Below are 16978 nucleotides of genomic sequence, written 5' to 3' on the forward strand. Positions count from 1 at the left end.
ATGCTGCATGGGGGGGGGAGATGCTGGAAAGTAGCAGAAATGTTGGACATGGCAGTGGAAGGGAGAGAATGCTGCATGGGGTGAGAGGAAAGAGAGATGTTGGACCCAGGGCACAAGGGAGGTAGAGAGAGAGATAGTGGACAATGGAAGAAAAGGGAGAGATGTTGGACATGGAGATTGATGAGAGAGGGGAGAGATAGAGGGAGTGTTGGATCCAGGAGCAGAAGGGAGTAATGGAAAGATACCGGTCAATGGGAGTGAGAGAAAGAAAAGGGGAGAAATGTTGGGCCATGGGGGAAAGGGCATGAGCGAATATTATGTTTCTTTCAATTTAATTGTTGGATCTAGCTACTTAATAAGCAGAACTATAAGGTATTTCTTTAGACTTAGGGGCGTCATGAAAAAATTACTGACATGCTAAGGGCGCCTTGAAAGTTTGAGAACCACTGCTCTAAGGTGATAAAATTTTACTATGCTTGATCCTTCCTTACTACCCTAATAAGCAACAACTACTTACTTGTTATAGTGAGTATGTTTCTAAAATAATGACCAGTACTTGGTAAGCTATGTAAGCCTTGATTTGATGTGATTTTGCTGGTGCCTAATATAAGATTAGAAAGCATAGAATTATATTTGTCTAATATTTATCCCTTGCTAAGTGTACATTCTGAATGCAAGTCTTCATTACCATTTTTTTACACATTAAAATGTAAAGGTTATGAATAACACACTAACTACCTTGAGAAACTAAAGGGATTTAGTCTAATTTGAAATCTGATGTTCAGACTTGATTTCTCAAAAAAGGGGGTATATAAATATTCCTACAGGCTAAAAATGTGTATTTGTTAGTACACCTTTAAAAATTAAAGCATGCTAAATCAATTTAAAGCAGATCAGTCTATGAATTAACACACATTAATGTGTGAAACAAACTGAAAAAGTGACCCAAAATTGTAAAAAGTCCAATACTGACCTCAAACACAAACCAAAATTTTTTTACGAGCAAATCCCTATTACAGGCATAACACCATGCAACGACCAATCGAACAAATGTTGTCATACGTGCCACTGCTCCTGATGCCCTGCCTTTTTCCAGGCCATTATCATGGTGCCTTGTGATTTTTATTATTATTATTTATTAAACAATTTCTAATCTGCCAATCTTAAGACATGTATGCTTGGAGAGCACAATATCATATGTGAAATAATATTATGAAGTCAATAAAATTTACATAAAACCAAAAATATGGGCACACAGATAAAACTAAAAGGTCAACCTCTATCACTCACCTATCTAATTAAAAAAACAAAAACAAAAAGCACCTCCTATTCAAATGCTTGTATAAAAGAAAAGGCCTTCACCTTCTTTCTATAAAAACATACACCTGTCTCATTATAAAATTCAACTGATAAACAGTGTTCAGAAAGAAAGGCCATATAATTCAAAAGCTCTATTCCTGAAGAACACAATGGATGCTCTGCCTCGTACGGATGAACATCTTCCCTAAAATAAACATGTCCATCCGCTTTTAGTGCTGTAAGTACCAGCATTATGCCGGCCAAATTTCAGCTGGTGGTGAACAATGTATTTTTTATGTGCTGACCATCGCTGGGAACTGATCAGACTTCTCTTGGCCACCAGTACTTATACAGGTCCCAGTCGATATTCAGTTGGGCACCCACATAAATCTTTTATGCTGGTCCTGGATGAATATTTACTGGGACCCATATAAAGAAATCTGGTCAGGTTCTCCTAGCCTCCCCTCCCTCCCTCATACCACCTCCTGTGGTCCTCCCCAGGCCAATCTGTAAAACTCCTTGGTGGTCTAGCGTCTAAAAGGGCAGGAACAATCCCCACTAGCTTCCTACTTTGTTCCTCTCACAGTACTTTATTTAATTTATATATTTTTAAAATGCATAGTCCGCCTATAATCTAGGCAGATTACAATAAACATACATTGTAAAAAATCTAAATAAAACACAACCTACCATCACAAACATCTTCTTACAAACATTTCATCCGCAGACTGATAACTGCCTGAAACGCTTGCACAAACAGGTATGTTTTCAAAACTGGGGGCGTCAATGCCTCTTTTGGTGCTTGCTTTGCCTCTATTTTGGCGTGTGAAGCATTCTTGCAACTGATTGGCTGCTCTATGCTACTTCATGTGCTGTGGGGTGCTTTTGCTAATGTCTGGCCATTTTGCCTTCCTTACAGTGCTCCTTTGTCCCATTTTTTGGAGTCTTAGTGTGCTGCTGATGCCTGCCTATAAGTTTCATAAAACTTGGATAGAAAGCTCCAGTGTTTCAGTCGAAAATAGAAAGAATTGCTTTCCTCATTTACATTATTAGAAAGAGAGGAGAGCATGGTAGCTTAGAGGCGAGTGGCAGTATACCCGGTAGTTTGTTGCCTACTGTTAGTGGCTGAACGAGCTGAAAAAAGCGGACACTTTTGGTGATGTCTTTTAGGAGTGCCTGGAACATCTAAAAGGCCAGCCCCACCTATGAAGAGAGGAGACAACCTGGCACCTTAGAGACTAGTGGAGGTGTACATGATTTGCTACATCCTGCTACTGGCAGTTGAGGGGTCTGATGAAAGTGGATACCACCAGTAACATCATTTGGGAGTGCCCAAAATATCTAAAAAGCCAGCCCTGCTTGCAGAGATCGGGAGAAAGGAGAGAGGCTGGGAGCACAGAGGTGAGTGGAGGTATACTTTATTTATTTTTTTTTATTTATTGCATTTGTATCCTACATTTTCCCACCTATTTGCAGGCTCAATGTGGCTTACATGATTATGTTAACATTGTCATATCAGGATATCAGATACAGTAGAATTGTGCATAGTATAAGTAAGGGAGGATAGAAGAAGGAAGGGAGTGATTAGGGTAGTTGTAGAGGGTGGGCTTTCATAACTGATTGGGTTGGTGAGGTATATTAGTGAGGCTGCTGGTTATTGGATCTCATTGTAGGCTTTGTTAAAGAGGTATGTCTTCAGAGATTTGCGAAAGATAGTTATTTTGTTGATTGTTTTCAAGTCTGTAGGTAGTGCATTCCATAACTGCGTGCTCATGTAGGAGAAGGTAGTGGCATGCATCAGCTTGTATTTTAGTCCTTTACAGCTGGGGAAGTGCAGGTTGAGGAATTTGCGGGATGATCTTGTGGCGTTTCTGGTAGGTAGGTCTACGAGGTTGAGCATGTAGGTTGGGGCATCTGCGTGAATGATTTTGTGTATCATTGTGCAGATCTTGAACGCAATTTGTTCCTTAAGTGGGAGCCAGTGAAGTTTCTCTCTTAAGGGTTTTGCACTTTCATATTTAGTTTTTCCAAATATGAGTCTGACGGCAGTATTCTGGGCAGTTTGGAGTTTTTTGATAGTCTGCTCTTTACAACCAGCGTACAGTGCGTTACAGTAGTCTAGATGACTTATTACCATTGCCTATACCAGGGTGCGGAAGCTGTATCTCGGGAAGAATGGTTTTACTGTTTTGAGTTTCCACATGGAGTAAAAACATATTTTTCGTCGTATTTTTCACGTGGGTATCAAGAGTGAGGTTTCGATCAATGGTGACTCCAAGAATTTTCAAGTTTTGTGAGACAGGGAGCCTTAATATCAGCAGTTGCAGGAGCTGATAAAAGTAGACACAACTGGTGATGTCATTTGGAAGCACACATAAGGTCTAAAAACCTGGCCCCACCTGTAACATGTGGCTGTAGAGTGTGGCCAAAGGGACACATCCTTTAAGAACACTGAAGGAGCAGTGGGAGAACCGGCAGATTGACTGTTTTCACAGGAACCAACTGAGATTTACTTTAAAATTGTGAGTTTTTTTTTATTTTGGCACTTAATATGAGGAAAAGGAAGGCTAAATACAAAATAGCATTTACTAACCCTCTTCAATGCCCTATAGATAGACATTTGCTACCAGGTACAGGTCAAGCGAGAATATTTAGTTGGGTGCCTCTCAAAAGCAGGCCTATATCAGTTCTGCCAGAAGGACTCTCCCCCCCCCCCCCCCCCATGCCTAGTGCTTCTGTTGTAGTTCCTACTACTTCAAAGGGGAAAGCGAGGAAGGAGTTTGAAATAACTTGTGTGCCTACTGTTTCTTGGAGTGGAGGAGCCCTGGTACCACTACCCAAGGCAGTTGTGTGTTCAGTTATGGAGATATCAGGTTCATATATATTGCAAGAAATTACACTGAAAGATATATGGGCGGGCCTGGTGGTACATGCGGGCATCACTAATGTGGTGGAGCCTTAACCCTGTGTTGCTATCTGGCAGGGAGTTTGTTGAGCCCCATTGTGAAGCAGAAGCTGCTGAGATCATCAGGCATAGCTTGGATGCACTTCCAACAACATCGCTGCCTCACTGCTACAACAAGAGGCTGGTGCCCTTGTGAATTCCTGGGACTCGTGGTACCTGAGGGTGTCACTTAAATGGTGGAGCCTTACCCCTGTGTTGCCATCTGGAAAGGACTTTGTTGAGCCCTGTTGTATAGCAGAAGCCACCGAGACCATTAGGTGTAACTTGGACACCCTTCTGATGTCATCGGGGGCCTTTGTGCTACAAAAAGAGGCCGGCACCCTTGAAGCATGTGACCAAAGAGGCACACCTTGCCCCTTTGGCGCACCGAGGAGTGAAGTATCTTAGATATTGTTTGTCTTATTTTTGCTTCTATTTTGAAGATGGGGAGGTGTACTGCCAAGATCAAACTTTCTACGCCAGTTGATATGAGGCTGATGGACAGACATGTGACAGTCGTCGGATGAATAAGAGTTGTTGATAATCAAGCTTTGTCCCCAATTGGGGATTCACTCATCTCCCCCGAACATACTCTACCTCCTCAGCCTGTGTTTTGCGATTCAGAGTCTAATCAAAAGGACTCTATTTATCCAGAAAGTAAGGGCAATGACTTGCAGAAGACTTCAACTATGTTTTTTTCAAAAATTTCGCAAGTTATTCAATCTGAGGTCTTCCAGTCTACTCCTGGCTTGAAAGGGGGATTCACAAGAAATTACTTTAAAGAGCATTAGGGATTTGAATGAACTTATGGCGAGGATGTTAAAAATGGTTGTTTCTCAGAACTCAATATTTTCTGTGGAAGTGGTTGATAAATTTGTGATTGTGGACTCCAATATTTCAGTTTGGATAGGAATTTACAGGGTATGGAAGCACAAGTAACTAGTCTATAGGCAATGTCTGTTTCTTCAATTAAATACTTCCATAGTCTTCATTTGAAATTAGAAATGATTGAAAATGCAAATAGAGCTAGGAACTTATGCTTCTTATATTTTCCATCTATATATTTATTGTCTCCTAAGAAGTACTTTAAGGAGGTCTTAGGTTTAGCAAATACAGCATCAATATCTCTCTCAAATTGTTATTTATGTAATAAGAAAGTTACCTCTGGGAAGGGAGTGGATCAGTTGGTATCTTTTCATAAACAGCTTAAGACAGTTCTGTTTGGGAAATATATGAAATGATTTGCATTTAGATAAAGTTCTATTGTGTATGTCCCCAGATCTTTATTCTGGTATCTTTTATGATTATGTAATCTGCATGGAACTGTGTATGTTATTGCGGAATAGAAGCCTTTAATGGAATGGCATGGAATTTCAAATTATCCAATCTATACGGTATTTCTACTATTTAAATAGAGGGGGCTTCTCATACATCAACATCAATATTATGCCCAACTCCCAAGTCTATTTCGGTATTCTCTTCTCCTCATATTATGTATATTACTTGTATAGGATCTATCAGATCTCTCTGTCATCACCATTCAGGCTATAATGTGAGCCAGGCACTTCTCATGGTGAGCAGATATTCCTCATTTGATCCAATTTTTAAACTTTTAAATATCATTTGCTTTAAACATTCATAAAATCCCATAATCCACATTAGCACTTAGCTTAAATGCAGTATCTTCTCTGATCTTCTATCTTTATTTAGAATAACAAACGATCATTCATCTCGGAGACCTCTCCCAGTCAATATCGGAGTAATTGAAATCACTCATTATTATTGTGTTGCCCAGTTTGTTAGTCTCCCTAATTTCTGATAACATTTCTACATCTGTCTGTTCATCCTGGACAGGTGAACGGTAGTACACTCCTATCACTATCCTTGTCCCTTTTACACATGGAATTTCAATCCATAGGGATTCCAAGATGTGTTTTGTCTATTTGAGATATGATAAATGCATGAAAGTGTGCAATGATGAAAAATTAAAAAAAAAAAAAGTCTAACTGAGCATAATCTCCAAAGCCAGAAAAATCTTGTATTTCACAACCTTAGACATCTATTGGCCAAATGCAAGCTTTGAATCAATGATAACCCCAAGGTATTTAAAAGAAGTGACCAGCGTTATAGGAAGGTCAAAGAATCTAAGAAGTATTGTGAATTTGGATAATAATCCAGTGATCCAACATGCGATTGTTTTACTGGGGTTCAAAACATTTTTATGAGAGGATAAGCAAAGGGACAGAGCCATTAATGCTTTTTGAAGAGAGGCTAAATTCAAAATCAAAGGAGACCCTACATAAACAGTATGGTCTTGTAGCTGGGTTGCAAGAGGACTAATAAAAATATTGAATAGAAATGGGAAAAGAACTGATCCCTGTGGTACACCAGAGTGCAGAGGAACTAGATGAAGAAGTTCCAGATGGTGTAATAAAGGAAAAGCTACAGTCTGACAAGTATGAAGTAAACCAGTTGAGAATGAAGCTACCAAGCCCAATTGTGCAAAGACGGGATATAAACAGAGAATGATCAACAAAATCGAATGCAGAAGAAAGGTCAAGGGAAGCTAAAAGTATAATTTGTCCGGTGTCTAGAATTGAATGAAGTTCACTGGTCAATGCTGTAATAGTAGTTTCTGTACTATGGTTAGCGTATGAGGTGTAATCTTTGAAGCTCAACAAGAGTTAAAAGTTGATCAAAAACAACCCTCTCAATGAGTTTTGAAGCTATACAGAGATTAGAAATTGGGCGGTAATTGGAAGGGTTAGAGTTATCTAAAGAGTGTTTCCAACACTAGGGTACAGTTCCTGTGGAACGACTCAAGGATACCATATGAAGAAGGAATGATGAAAGGCCATGTCGCTGAATTCGCAACCACCCTGATGGGAATGGGTCTAATAATGATGTTCTGAGGCATGTGTGTTTAATGATGTTATCCAAGACAGTTAAAGAAGAGATACATCCGTACTTGACCATTCTTGGAATGCATTCTCTATCTCTTTTCTGAGAATGCATTCCAAGAATGGTCAAGTACGGATGAAGGTATAACTGTTGAACAACAGGGAGAAGGTATAGTAGAAGTAGAGCTAGGATGGAGCTGTTGCAGTAGGGTCTCTACTTTAGATTGAAAGAAGAGAGAGCTAAATTAGTCAACTGGTGGTGAAGCAATGGGATTATAAGGTGTAAGTTCGGAAAACACCTGAAATAGGGTCCTAGAGGAATTAGTGGAGTTCCCTCTTCTCCCAAGAAACTGTTGCTAAATTAGAGGAGATCAACTATGACCTTTCATTAACGGATAAGTGCATGCAAATTTTGGAGCTCAAGGTTTCTACTCTACAGCTTGTTGGTGATTAAGGACAGTTTCTCTCTACCTGTGTATGGGTGGATAGGCTTGAAAATTCTCTCTGATCCAGGTATCTTTGATATTTGAACTTTCCCTACACAAGATTACTATCTGCTGAGATTTTGCTGTCAAAATATTTTAAGGAAGTGCTTGCTATTTCCATGTCCAAGGAAATAAAAATTTTTTCTTGAAGCTGTTTCTTCTCATTTTCATGCAGAGGTTGTGAATGAGAAAGCCTTTGACTCCCTTGGGGGAGTTAGTCTTGATTTGTCTAATTTTTTAGAAGAGTCCTTCATATGTTACTATATTTCAAGCTACTCTCCTTGTCACATTCTCTGCAGAGAAGGGAAAGGTGATGGTATTGAAGAAAGAATTTCTGTTTTGTGACCAGAAAATTCAAGTTTTCCCAGATATGGCTCGAGCTACACAGCTAAGGAGGAAATTGTTTGTTTGTTTTTTTACCCAACATAATCAGAATTTCTTCTGGATAAATTTACGTAAAACGTTTTCTTATATTTAGCTTTGGGGGGGATATTAAAATCCAGTGCAGTATATGCCCACATACAATGTAAGACTGTTTCAAATCTTATTTGGTTGCTTTGAATTTTTTTAATACATTTTTACTCTCTCTCCTTCTGATGGGGGCTACATAAAATAAATTTTCTTGTAGTAATTTATGCCTTTTAGTAAGGTGTGCTAATGGATTTAGCACACACTACAGACCTCCAACACAATCGGAGGAACTAGATGAAGATCTGGTTACAGATACCCAAAAGTTAGGAAAGAAAGGGAAGGTGCTGTTGCTGGGCAGTAGTGATCATCAAACGGTTTGGTTTGATATAATAGCTAAAGTAGAGGGCAGCTAGTCAAATCTCAAAATCCTGGATTTCAAACATGCTGAATTTAGTAAAATGGGGCATTACCTTAAGAAAAAGCTGATGGGCTGGGAGGACATACAAGAAGCGGAAAGGCAATGGTCCAGGCTGAAAGGAGCTATAAATTTGGCTACTAATCTTTATGTGAGGAGAGTAAATAAAAGAAAAAAAGGAAACCAATATAGTTCTCCAAGCAAGTGGCTAAGAAAATAAAGGCAAAAGAGTTGGCATTCATGAAATACATAAAAACTCAAGAAGAGGAATAATGGATGAAACTGAAAGAAGCCAAGAGAGATATATGTCTGGCGAAAGCGAAAGAACAAATAGCTAGAAATGTAAGGCGGGGAGACAAGAATTTTTTCAGATATATTAGTGAAAGGAGGAAGACTAAAAATGGAACTGTGAGACTAAAAAATGCAGTGAACCGCTATGTGGAGAATGATGAGGAAAAAGCAAATCTGCTAAACAAATATTTTTGTTCTGTGTTTATGGAAGAAAATCCTGGAGAAGAACCACAATTGACTGGCAAGGGTAAATATGAGAATGGAGTGGATATAGCACTGTTAACAACTTAAAAATCTGAATGTGGATAAAGCCATGGGACCAGACGGAATCCATCCCAGGATATTGAGGGAGCTCAGAGAGGTTCTGGCAGGTCCTCTTAAAGATTTGTTTAATAAATCCTTGGAGAAGGGAGAGGTTCCGTGGGACTGAAGAAGAACAGATGTGGTCCCGTGGGATTGGAGAAGAGAAGATGTGGTCCCTCTTCACAAAAGTGGTGACAGAGAAGAAGCTGGAAACTACAGGCCGTTAAGCCTCACTTTGGTTACTGGAAAAGTAATGCTGACGTAAAGGATAGTGAATTTCCTGGAATCCAATAGGTTACAAGATCTGAGACAACATGGTTTTACCAAAAGTAAATTGTGTCAAATGAATCCGATTGAGTACTTTAACTGGATGACCAGAGAACTGGATTAAGATTGGAAGGATGTAGATTGGAAGGTTCCGTCTGCGAAATCGGAAAGAAGTAGAGAGATCGTGGATGCTTTCCAAAGTGCTCTGCTCAGACAAATTGTAACGGAACCCACGAGGGAGGGAGCGACGCTGGATCTGGTGCTCACAAATGGGGATAGTGTGTCAAATGTCCGAGTGGGTGCACACCTGGGAAGCAGTGACCATCAAACGGTTTGGTTTGATATAACGGCTAAAGTGGAAAGCGGCCACTCAAAACTCAAAAGTCCTGGATTTCAAGCGTGCTGACTTTAGTAAAATGGGGGAATACCTGAGGAAGGAGCTGATGGGCTGGGAGGACGTACGAGAAGTGGAAGGACAGTGGTCCAGGCTGAAAGAAGTAATAAATAGGGCCACAAACCTTTTTGTAAGGAGAGTAAATAAAAGCAGAGAGATAAAGGAAACCGATATGGTTCTCCAAGCAAGTGGCTGAGAAAATAAAGGCTAAAGAGTTAGCGTTCCAGAAATATAGAAAATCTCAAGAAGAGGAACACGGTGAGGAATACTGGAGGAAACTGAAAGATGCCAAGAGAGAGGTACGTCTGGCAAAGGCGCAAGCGGAAGAACAAATGGCTAGAAATGTAAGGAGGGGAGACAAAAATTTCTTCAGGTATATTAGTGAAAGGAGAATGACTAAAAAGGGAATTGTGAGACTAAAAGATACAGCGAAACGCTATGTAGATAATGATGAAGAAAAAGCCAATTTGCTAAACAGATACTTTTGTTGTTTTCACTGAAGAAAATCCTGGAGAAGGACCACAAGGGACTGGCAAAAGTACACCTGAAAATGGAGTGGATAGAGCACCGTTCACGGAAGAGAGTGTGTATCAACAACTTGGAAAGCTAAAGGTGGACAAAGCCATGGGACCAGACGGGATCCACCCCAGAATATTGAGGGAGCTCAGAGAGGTTCTGGCGGATCCTCTTAAAGATTAAAGATTTGTTTAATAAATCCTTGGAGATGGGAGAGGTTCCGAGGGACTGGAGAACGGCGGATGTGGTCCCTCTTCACAAAAGTGGTGATAGGGAAGAAGCTAGAAACTACAGGCCGGTAAGCCTCACTTCGGTTATTGGAAAAGTAATGGAAGCGATGCTGAAGGAAAGGATAGTGAATTTCCTGGAAGCCAATAAGTTGCAAGATCCAAGACAACATGGTTTTACCAGAGGGAAATCGTGCCAAACAAATCTAATTGAATTCTTTGATTGGGTAACTGGAGAATTGAATCATGGACATGCTATAGACGTAATCTACTTATTTAGCAAAGCTTTTGACACGGTTCCCCACAGGAGGCTCTTAAATAAACTCGATGGGCTGAAGATAGATCCCGAAGTGGTGAACTGTATTAGGAACTGGTTGACGGACAGACGACAGAGGGTGGTGGTAAATGGAGTTCGCTCGGAGGAGGGAAAGGTGAGTAGTGGAGTGCCTCAGGGATCGGTGCTGGGGCCGATTCTGTTCAATATATTTGTGAGTGACATTGCCGAAGGGTTAGAAGGTAAAGTTTGCCTATTTGCGGATGATACTAAGATTTGCAACAGAGTGGACACCCGGGAGGGAGTGGAAAGCATGAGAAAGGATCGGAGGAAGCTAGAAGAATGGTCTAAAGTTTGCCAATTAAAATTCAAAGCGAAGAAATGCAAAGTGATGCACTTAGGGAGTAGAAACCCACAAGAGACTTATGTGTTAGGCGGTGAGAGTCTGATAGGTACTGAGGGGAAGAGGGATCTTGGGGTGATAGTATCCGAGGATCTGAAGGCGACGAAACAGTGTGATAAGGCAGTGGCCGTAGCGAGAAGGTTGTTAGGTTGTATAGAGAGAGGTGTGATCAGCAGAAGAAAGGAAGCGTTGATGCCCCTGTACAAGTCGTTGGTGAGGCCCCACCTGGAGTATTGTGTTCAGTTTTCGAGGCCGTACCTTGCGAAGGATGTTAAAAAAATAGAAGCGGTGCAAAGAAAAGCTACGAGAATGGTATGGCATTTGCGTTCCAAGATGTATGAAGAGAGACTTGTTGACCTGAACATGTATACCCTGGAGGAAAGGAGGAACAGGGGTGATATGATACAGACGTTCAAATATTTGAAAGGTATTAATCCGCAAACAAATCTTTTCCGGAGATGGGTAGGCGGTAGAACGAGAGGACATGAAATGAGATTGAAGGGAGGCAGACTCAGGAAAGATGTCGGGAAGTATTTTTTCACAGAGAGGGTGGTGGATGCTTGGAATGCCCTCCCGCGGGAGGTGATGGAGATGAAAACGGTAACGGAATTCAAACATGCGTGGGATATACATAAAGGAATCCTGTGCAGAAGGAATGGATCCTCAGAAGCTTAGCCGAAATTGGGTGGCGGAGCAGGTGGGGGGAAGAGGGGTTGGTGGTTGGGAGGCGAGGATAGTGGAGGGCAGACTTATACGGTCTGTGCCAGAGTCGGAGATGGGAGGCGGGACTGGTGGTTGGGAGGCGTGGAATCCTGCTGGGCAGACTTATATGGTCTGTGCCCTGAAAAAGACAGGTACAAATCAAGGTAAGGTATACACATATGAATTTATCTTGTTGGGCAGACTGGACGGACCATGCAGGTGTTTTTCTGCCGTCATCATCTACTATGTTAAGGATGCACGCTAGGTATAATCTACTTAGATTTCCGCAAAGCCTTTGACATGGTTCTTCATAGGAAGCTCTTGAACAAACTTGACAGGCTGAAATTAGGACCCAAAGTCATGAACTGGATTAGGAACTGGTTGACAGATGCCAGAGGGTGGTGGTTAATGGAATTCACTTAGAGAAAAGAAATGGAGTACTTCAAGGACTGGTGCTGGGACCAATTTTGTTCAGGGTTAGAAGGTAAGGTTTGTCTTTTTGCAGATGATACCAAGATTTGTAACAGAGTGGACACCCCGGAGGGAGTGGAAAAAATGAAAAAGGATCTGCAAAACTTAGAAGAATGGTCTAATGTTTGGCAATTAAAATTCAATGCAAAGAAGTGCAGAGTAATGCACATAGAGCAGAAATCCAAGGTAGTGAGAGGCTGATATGCACTGACAGGGAGACAGACCTTGGATTGATAGTATCCGAGGATCTGAAGGTGATGACAAGGTGGTGACAAGGTGGTGGCAGAAGGAAGGAGGTGTTGATGTCCCTGTACAAGTCGTTGGTGAGGCCCCACTTGCAGTATTGTGTTCAATTTTGGAGGCCGTATCTTGCTAAAGATGTAGAAGACTTGAAGTGGTCTAGAGGAAAGCAACCAAAATGGTATGGGGCTGGCGACAAAAGACATATGAGAACAGACTGGAAGACCTGAAAATGTATACCCTAGAGGAGAGGAGGGATGGGGAGATATGATACAGGCATTTAAATACTTGAAAGGTATTAATATAAAAACAAATATTTTCCAGAGAAGGGAAAGTGGTAAGACTAGAGAAAATGAATTGAGGTTGCAGGGTTGGTAGACTTAGGAGTAATGTCAGAAAATTCTTTTTCCCTGAGTTGATGCCTGGAATGCCCTCCCGAGGCAGGTGGTGGAGAAAAAAATGGTGGCAGAATTCAAAAAGGCGTGGGATGAACACAAAGGATCACTAATTAGAAAATGAATGGTATCTCAAGTGGTGCTTAGATGGCACCTTTGGCTGTAAAAACTAAGGCTGGTGCTGGTGCTGGGCTGGTTTGTACGGTCTATGTCCTGCATATAGCAATCTGGTTTAGGATGGGCTGGGGAGGGCTTTGAGGGAGACTCTAGTAATTTGGAACATGAGGACAGACTTTTACAGTATGTGTCCCGCAAATGACATGACAGATTTGGATAGGCTGAAGTGGGCTTTGACGGGAACTCCAGTAGTTAGAAAATTAGGACAGAGCCAGGTGGACTTCTATAGTCTATGTCCCAGAAAGACCATCATCAAGTATATAATCTCACATTGTTGATTTTTTTTTATTTATGCATATTTATAATCTTTACAAGCATTTACATCTTGAACATGAAAAACAGAAACATATATCTAAGGAAAAATTAGGATTAAGGTAATAAATTGTATCTTATATTAGACCACTATATAGAGGGGGAGGAGTTCATTATAAACTCAGGAGATGAGATTTAAAGAAGAAATTTGCATACAATAAAGGCTTAACGTTTTCATCCACCCTAATTTATTTACTCTTTCCATATCTTAGATCCTGACCATGCAAGTCCTACAAATCTTATACTCTTTTTGAGTCTATAAAATGTCTTAGTTGTTCTGAAAGAAAAAACACATATTTTACACCCAAATATTTAACATTACATTTACAGGGGTAATTTAAATTAAATGATGCTCCTAAAGCAACAGTATCAGCTCTTAACGCCAAGAAAGCTTTCCTTCTTTCCTGAGTTTGCTTTGTCACATCTGGGAAAACCCATATTTTCCCCCCGTAAAATAATGTTTGTAAATTCTTAAGAGTCAATCTTCTCACAGCCTCCATATCCTGTTCAAATATAAAAGAAACAAGCAAAGTTTGTCTTTCAGTTACTGTGGTTAAAGACGTTTCCAGGATTTCGGAAATGTTTAATTCTCCTTGATCTTGTGGTAAGTTCTCCTGTAATTTCTCCTCATTTTTCTTATTAGGCAAATAGTAGATTTTATTTAACGGAGGAATAGTTTCCGGGGAAAATTTTAAGTTTTCAATCAAGTATCTCTTGAATACCTCCAACGGAGTATATACAGACAATCGAGGAAAATTCAACAAGCGAAGATTTAACCTCCGATTATAGTTTTCAAATTGCTCCATTTTACAATGTAATATAGCATTACCTTTAATTAATAAACCTGAACTTTCTTTCACTTTCTTAACTTCTTCTTTTATAGTATCTATTTTGCCATTAACTTCAACTTTCCTAGTGGCAAAAGCTGTGGACAGATTTTCCATAGTACTCACAAGCGTCGCAATTTGGTTTGCAGAACCTGACACGGTCTGGTCCAAGTGCTGGAGTGTACACCAAATGGAGACCAGCGTCACTGCTGCTGAATCAATCTTTGGCGTCTCACGCCCAGTCGGGGAAACCAAAGTTCTCCGATCTCCCGCTGGGTCCTCATCCACCAGACCCCGACTCAGAGGGCCTCCAATATCCTCTCTATGGATGGAAGCTCTCGCTCGTGGCTCGAGACCAGCAGGGTGTGGCGGTGGGTTGAGAGTTGGAGGTGAAAGTGTGAAAGTGTTGGAGGTGAAAGTGTTGGAGGTGAAAGTCCCAAGGTCCCGGCCTCTCCTTGATCTGAGACAACAGCGGGAACCGCTCCGACATTTTGTGAGGTGGAGTTTCTCGTCGTGAACCTCTCAATGCTCTGCTGTGTGGGGGATGAAGTTCTGGTCGTCGGGGTAACAACCTTTACGGAACCCTTCCATTTAGTATGAGGCATATTTGTTATTTAGGAAAAGAAAAAAAGTCCACAAAGTACACAGCTAGCATAAAGAGAAAGCTCATGGCGGACCTAACGTGCTGCCATCTTGCTCCACCCATCCATCTCATTGTTGATTTTAATCTTGAATTGATAATGAATAAGACTGTTGAGCAGACTGGATGGACCGTTCAGATGTTTATCTGCTGTTACTCCTACTCACTCACTTACTTACTATGATTAGTGTTTGCTAAATGACTTGCACATTGTATGCCTGTGGGCTGCATGGCACTTAATCCATTAGCGCAACTTAGTAAAAGGACCCTTATATAAATTTTGCGAATGGTTTATTTTCCTTGCTTTTTTTTGGTGGTGGTGGGGGGGGGGGAAGCTTTATAATTTCAAAAATTATAATAAGAATAGATTAATAACAATAGCTTGTCTGTAGTTGAAATGGCAGAGATTTACATGAACAAATTGGATTGGAAACGCTAAACCTGCACTCCTCGAACAAGATAAGTGTGTATGCAATTTGTAGACTACATGCACAGTTAATAATGCAATACTTGTTTCATATTTTAGGCACCACAGCAAAAACTCAGATACTGGCTATTTCAACCGCTAACATCCTTGGCAGTTATCACCTGGGTCATAAAATTAATGTTGGGTATTTTTACACCTATGATTTCTCCCTGTTTAACTGCAAGAGGTACCAAAATGAAAAGAAAAGAAAAGAAAAATGAATATAAATGCAAATACATTATAAAACTAGAACAGACAGCACCCCATCTTTCTATATGTATCCCTACATACAATAGGTTTATTATGAAGAATACATGTTTAATCTCCTCTTTGTACAAGAAATCACTAGTCTTAGTATGTCATGGGATACTCTGGTCAGGGAGTTAGATGAGTTGAAATGGAACATCTTTTGGAGATTTATAGATAGGTGGAAAGTAAAGAGGCAACCATGTAAACAAAATTTAAAATATGACACAAGTGGGATAGCAGAAATATTTCAGGGTCAATATATTGGTGGAAGACAGCATAAAGAGCATCGGTTTCTTACATGTAATTTCTGACAGAGTCTGGAAGAATGACGACACATCGTTGTCCCTCTTTCAGCTCCTTTGCTGCTTTTACAGCCACAGACATTGCACTGCCAGAGCTCCCACCTGTAAGGAGAAAGCAGACCCAATCCCATGAAAATATTTTCTATCACCATTGCAAATCGCCAAGGGGGCCCTTTTATCAAGCAGCGCTAAAAGTGGCCTGCGGTATCCCCAATCCAGGTCTGTCCTACAAGCTGAAGCCACTTTTAGCACTGCCGGTAAAAGGCAGATTTTTATATTTTTCTAATAATGTCCACTCACTAATTTCCCCATTAGCACATGGCCATTACCTCCACCTATTTTATAGGTGGCAAGACCTCACGTGCTAATCCTGTGCTAATCAATTAGTATGCGCAACTGCCTACACGCCAACCAATTAGCATAGCTGTGCCCACTCTCTGCCCCCAAACACACCCCCAGTGCTAAAAAATTAATTTTTTTTAGTGTGTGAGTAGCACATGTCAATCCCAAAATTACCATAGAATGCCTGAGCATACCCTTGCAGTAGCGCATTTTAACCTGCGGTAAGCATAAACCCAAAGTTAGAAAATCAATGCTTCTGAGAGCCACTGAATGGCGCTATTCAGCAGCCAATATCTGACAGATTCCTGCTGAAACTTGATGCTAAAGTGGTAATATACCTCTTCACTGCCAATGTGTTTTTTTCACCATTCTGGCCAGTGGAATTTTGTGCTTTTTATAATAAAATACATTAACCACCATAATGTAATTTTAACATGTGTACCAAGACAAACAGCATATTCTTTTTTCTTCGTTTCAGGAAAAGGGCTTACTAAACATAAAACTTCTTGAATGTATCCAATTATATTTATCCTTTAACTGGATTACTACCCATTACTTCTATAGCAGAATAAATAATACTTCACCAAACATTTAAGGGGGTCTTTTACAAAGGCATGCTAGCGTTTTTAGTGCACGCTAAATGCTAGAGACGTCCATAGGAATATATGGGCGTCTCTAACATTTAGCGCACACTTATTTTTAGCACGTGCTAAAAACACTAGCGCG

General features: G+C 40.6%; 1 protein-coding gene across 2 annotated transcripts in view; it reads right to left on the minus strand.

Annotated features, from left to right (window-relative positions):
- CBS (cystathionine beta-synthase) overlaps positions 1 to 16978 on the minus strand; it is a 144686-nt gene that overhangs the window by 57240 nt on the left and 70468 nt on the right. For both annotated transcript variants that reach the window (XM_030203792.1, XM_030203791.1), the window contains exon 11: positions 15907 to 16012. In XM_030203792.1, coding sequence (XP_030059652.1) covers positions 15907 to 16012 — 106 coding nt within the window. The remainder of the gene's footprint in view (positions 1 to 15906; positions 16013 to 16978) is intronic.

The sequence above is a fragment of the Microcaecilia unicolor genome, chromosome 5 (genome assembly GCF_901765095.1).
Source record: "Microcaecilia unicolor chromosome 5, aMicUni1.1, whole genome shotgun sequence".
In the NCBI taxonomy this organism is placed as follows: Eukaryota; Metazoa; Chordata; class Amphibia; order Gymnophiona; family Siphonopidae; genus Microcaecilia; species Microcaecilia unicolor.